General features: G+C 30.4%; 1 protein-coding gene across 2 annotated transcripts in view; it reads left to right on the forward strand.

Annotated features, from left to right (window-relative positions):
• The window catches only part of LOC111683573, a 55,843-nt gene extending 50,356 nt beyond the window's left edge, over window positions 1-5,487 (forward strand). For both annotated transcript variants that reach the window (XM_046947505.1, XM_046947506.1), the window contains exon 4: window positions 5,232-5,487. In XM_046947505.1, the coding sequence (XP_046803461.1) occupies window positions 5,232-5,385 (154 nt within the window). In that variant the 3' untranslated portion in view covers window positions 5,386-5,487. The remainder of the gene's footprint in view (window positions 1-5,231) is intronic.
• The last annotated feature ends 513 nt before the right edge of the window (window positions 5,488-6,000 follow it).

Genomic DNA, 6,000 nt, shown 5'->3' on the forward strand with positions numbered 1-6,000 from the left:
TACTGAGTTTTCCGATTGTATTCGAACATAAAGGGTCGCTGAATAGGCCTTTTCTGAAGCATCACTGAAGCCGCGAATTTCCACATTGCAATTCGGACTATATTGGATCCAACGGGGAATTTTCAATGTATTTATTGTGGGGCAGTTTTTTATGAATTTAGCCACTTTAGACAAGTTCAGTGTTTTATTTTGTCATCCCAATCGACTTTGTCTAACCAAATCTGTTGCATAATTAGTTTTGCGTCTACTTTTATTGGGGCTATCCATCCACAAAGGTCAAAGAATTTGGCAATTGTAAATAAAACTTCTCTTTTAGTGTAGTTTTCTTTTAATTCGACATCTGGTGCTGTGAATGTAAATGAGTCTGAAGAAATGATCCATTTGATTCCAAGGGTCTTAGTTCCGGTGTTTTCGGACAAATTTAACCAATCGAGAGGTAGTAGGGTCTCATTTGGTAGGTCTTGTATAACTCGTGGGTTATTTGAGGTCCATTTCATCAGTCAAATCCAGCGGATTTTTAAACTGTTGTTAGTTCTTTTCTTGATTTAATGGCGTCGATTAATGTGTGTCCACCTGCTAAAACATCATCCACGTACATGTTTTGTTGGAGAATTTTAGACGCAAGTGGGTGAGTTGACTTTACATCTTCAGCTAGTTTAAGTAGGGTTCTAATGGCCAGAAACGGGTCGCAGTTGACTCCAAACGTCACAGTCAGGAGTTCGTAATACTCAATAGTATCGTTTGTTGTTTGACGAAATAATATCCTTTGATATTTGGTTTAAGACGGTACAATGAGTATCTGTTGATACATTTTTGTGATGTCTGCATTGTACACAAAACGGAAGAATCTCCACTTCAGTATCAGAAGCACTAAGTCCTGTTGAAGTATGGGTCCCGGATGCAGAATGTCGCTCAAACTCCTCTTGTTTGAAGACGGACTCGAGACGTTGAAATCTACTCTAAGTTTCGTGGTCAGCCTTTCAGGTTTTATTACTGCGTGATGAGGCAGGTAATAATTTGGGTTCGAGTTTCCATGGAAGAGACTTTCCTCATATGTCCTAACTCGAGATACTCACCAATTACTTGGTCGTATTGTTTTTTGAGTTCGGGTTTCTGGCTAAGCATGCGCTCCATTCTCAAGAACTGGGCCATCGCTATGTTTCGCGAAGTTCCAATTTCTTCGCTATTTTTTAAGGGTAACTATATACCTTCCTATGTCATTTCTTCGTGTCGTCGACTTGAAATTGTTTTCGCAAAATGTGTCTTCATCTGACCTCAAAACCTGTTTTAGCATCTCCTCCAGTCTTTTGTATCAGATGAAAAAATTTCTCAATTTTGCTAAGTCTAGAATTGTTTATGTATAACGCTGTGAAAAGGTCGCGAAAAGTAAGCCATGTCACAAAATCTCCATAAAATGTGTCCATGTCACAAGGTGGTAGCCGCCCAAAAGAAATGTCATTATTTTCTATTGATTGATTTCCAAAAGCAGAAATCCGCTCTTGTTTGCTTGGGTTTGATATTGCATGAATTTCTTGAAGATGGGTGGTAGCCCTGTTTGTTTTTCTACTTCTTATTTACAGCGACAAAAAAAATCTAAGAGCGAACCCACACACTAAAGGGTTTGTGTTTCTCTTAATTGTATTTGATTTTTGTACTTACTCGTTGTTTTTGGGTCTTCTTTATTTGAGTCGTTGTATTTCAATTTGGGTCTCTTGTTGTTTCCTCGCTAATTGGGTCTCTCTTAGTCTTTGGGTTCCCTTTTGTTAGACAAAACCAGTTTATGCCGTTATTAATTTTTGGCTATTTTTAAATTTTTACAATTTTTAATAATTTTTTGTTGTTGTAAAAAGCACTTCACTACACTACACGACACTTTATTCGGTTCGAAGTGGCCAAATGTTTGTTGTTGGAGTTGCGCTGGTTTTCACTAAATGTTGTTTTTTTTTGTTTAGGTATTTATGTAGTTTTGTTTTATTCGTTTTCTTTTATGTAGTTTTTCTTTTAATTTGTTTAGTAGTAGTACATATGTTCATTTAATGAAAATATATTTTTATACCCTATACCACTTTAGTGGGGAGGGTATATTGGATTTGTGCTGATGTTTGTAACATACTAAAATATTCGTACTATACCCACCTTAAAGTATACCAATTTGCTAACAAGCATTAAAATAATTTGTTGAAGAATATATTATATATATATATATATATTATATATATATATATATATATATATTTATATATATATATATATATATATATATATATATATAATATATATATATATATATATATATATATATATATATATATATATATTATATATATATATATATATATATATATTATATATATATATATATATTAATAATATATATATATATATATAATATATATATATATTATATATATATATATATATATATATATATATATATATATATATATATATATATATATATATTCTTTTTTTGTAAAAAGGGTCACACTTGTTAGACTGTCAAAATTAGAGTGATCAAAATTAGAGTGAAGAGAAAAAAGAACTGTTAGTATGGTAAAGGGTGTTTCTAAAGAAAGTCTTGAACAGGTGTAAAAGGGAGAAAAATGTATTTATGCTACTTTTTTTAGCACATTAAGAAAACTTTTTTGGTTTATATAATTATTCCTATTAAATTACGGACTAACTCTGTAATATTTATTGCAATAAAATTTTAGCTATTTCACTAGGGAAAAAGTACCAAAAAGGGAAAAACGGGATATTTAATTTTATTCAAACTCATTAAGCCAATTTTAATAAAATTATTATTTTTTTACTATTTACTCACTTAAAATAGCTGTTGGTATATTATTTCTTTGGAATTCTAGTACTAAGGCCTATATAGGACCAAATTCAAGCAAATTGTTTGGTACTTTTTGAAAGCACTATTTTTCTGGAACAAATGAATGCAGATTTGAATCGTTTGAGTTTTATATGTGATATATAGATTTAAATATGGAACATTTTGTAAACTTAATTCTAGAAAAAGTATATTGCTAAGCAAAAGGGGGAAAATTGTTCCTTTTTAATAATACTTTCCACTTAGGTAAAATTTATTCCATTTTTGGTACTTTTTCTTCCTTCAAATGATACTCTTTGTATGTCCTTTAATATAAACTCAACACATGATTATTAAACATATACTGTCATGGAATAAGATTCCTTAAGAGACAACTTTTTAGTACATTTTATTTCATAAATTGTACCTTTTTAATTTTCTAAAATATTCAACCTAGGAACATTAACTTTAACATACATAATCTGACTGAATAATATTCTGTAAGTGGGGACTATTTGGTACTTTTCTATTCTACTTTTTCCTTCATCAAATTATATTTTTGATTTGTATATAATATTGAACACAGAAACATAACATATAATGTGGAAACTAAATGAATGAAATTTAAAATACAAGCTTCTTACTGAATGCGAATATAATATTCACGTGATATTGTACGTATAAAACTAAAACATTAAAAAAATTAAATCAATTTTAATTTTCTATAAAAGTAAACAAAACTTTGTATGTATTTTATTTAAGTTAGGGTAGCGAAGCACCCAGGGTATGCTAGTTGTATTTTATTTAAGTTAGGGTAGCGAAGGACCCAGGGTATGCTAGTTGGATTATAAGAAAGCTTTAACTGAATACTCTCCTAGAGGTAAGCTTCACATCATATGGGGACCAGCCCACTCGGGAGTAGTCGTTAAGGAAACAGCGAATGCAACAGTTTTAAAGGGAAGGGAACTCGAGGCAGTTAACCAGACAAATGCAAAACCATTCAACGCAACAAAAGCTGTACTAAAAATATGGGTGAGAGAATCCTATAAGACCTCTTGGAATAATGAAACAGTGGGTAGAACCACGAATATCCAATGGGGTGACCCTGATGAGACCAAGAAGAAAAGTATCATCAAAATGAGCAAGTCTGAAGTTAGTATGATAGTACGTTTTCTGAGTGGAGCATTTTTATGCAAAATTGAACGTGTGGTGGCTTCAGACGTATGTAGAGCATGTGGAGAGAACAGTGAAGTATCTTGGAAATGATGTTATTCCGGAAATAACATTCCTGACTAACACTGATTGGAAGCAATTAAGTATATATTTTTTGAAAGAACATTTTATGTCCTTTAAAATGAACCAATTGGTTTAAATTGAAACAGAAATATATTTTTTCTCAAATCTTTGTATTCCTCAAGAATTTGTACTTTTTTGCAATGGTTGAAAAAAACTTTTTTAATTTTAAATAATACAACGTTGCTTAAAGCTCAACTGCATGGCTCTATAGGGAACAGCAGTAATGTCTACCAAAATTTAATAAAGCATAATTCGCCTTAAACCAATATGAGATCCTCTTCAGAAAATAACTTAGAAGCTCATAACTGGCTTTAAAATGTCGGGGTGCTGTTGAAATTCGGAATATTAGTCTAACTCTATGGGGATCTGTCCTCCAACATAAAATCTCTTACATAAAATTAGTTTATAGCTAATAAATTATTTAAAAAATTTAGCATTATAATAGAATTTTGGTAGAATTATAAAAAAATAATTACTTCTTTAACTTATGAAGATCTTGGGAAAAATTGATCTAATCATACATTGAAGGAACTTTTCCAAAAATTACCATTATTGTCCAATATAACTGCATAGCTGAATATATCATATTGAAATTACCGATAAAATAGCGATATCGAATTATACCAATAATGCTAAAATGTCGTTACCCAATTAAGCCAAAATACCGATAACGATAAATTTTCAATACCACAAAAAGTCAAAATACCGATACCATTTCATCGTTTCCAAACGGTTGCCAAACTTGCTTTTAATACATACCTTAAAAGCTTAGTTATCTAAAATTCCGCATCAAATCTCATAGTTCCTTCCTTGTACTTATTAAGTTTGATGGAAAATTGCCTCAATTGTGCACGGCGCAACACATTTTTGCGAAAATTCATTAATTAGCCATAACAGTCGTATGTGAAACACATTTTTTGAAGAAGTATTCTCTGCCACTTTCAATATAAAGAGATTTTAATATAATTTCCACAAACATCTATACTTTTTAAACCCTTCTAAAAATTATATATTTATATTGAATTCATTCACAATTATTTCAGTTCAATATGCAAAACATTTACCGTAAATTCGTATGATATAGACAATATATTAATTTTGTTTTTGTAATTATTTGCAGGCCTTCAACATCACGAGATGATCCATCGAAGCCAAATCATAAAGACTATCTAAGAGCAGAAGTATTAGGACGATCTGGTGAAGATTGCGAAAGAGTTTATAACCAATGTACTAAGTCTCCAATGGAAATAATATCAGCTGTATTTGAAACTTGATATAAATATAACGTATTTAGTTTTACGTAATTACATGTATTAAATATCAATAAATCATTGTTTGGAATGGAATAAAAAAATGTATTAAATAAATACGAAAAACAGTTTAAAAAAATGTTTATTACCAATATTACTTATTGTGCATAGAACATTTTAATTGATTAAACATTCAGTAGGGAACAAAATATACTATCTGAAGAACGAAAAAGTACAAAAATGTCCTCTATAAATTCGGTTGCCCATTATAGATATAAAAAAATAATAAACTCATTTTGTGGTTCTTTAGTCACCGATTACGAATACGAATTAAAATTTTCAAAATTTAACAAACTGAATCCAAACATACACAAAAATGAAATTTTTGGAAATAAGTAGAGCAGTGGATCTACATAATAAATAAATAAATATCAGTTATAAGGTCGTGAACTTTGAAATGGCGGTGAACATTTTTAAAATGGAATTTTTAATAAATATGTTTTGTAAATCTATGGTCACTAATTAGAAATGCGAATACAGATTTTAAAAACTCAAGAAAGATAACTCAAGGAGAACACTAACATGTTGTTCTTTTCCTACCACCGTCAAATAAGGGCCGATCGTTACGAAAATCTGCAA

Source organism: Lucilia cuprina, chromosome 3 (assembly GCF_022045245.1).
Source record: "Lucilia cuprina isolate Lc7/37 chromosome 3, ASM2204524v1, whole genome shotgun sequence".
In the NCBI taxonomy this organism is placed as follows: Eukaryota; Metazoa; Arthropoda; class Insecta; order Diptera; family Calliphoridae; genus Lucilia; species Lucilia cuprina.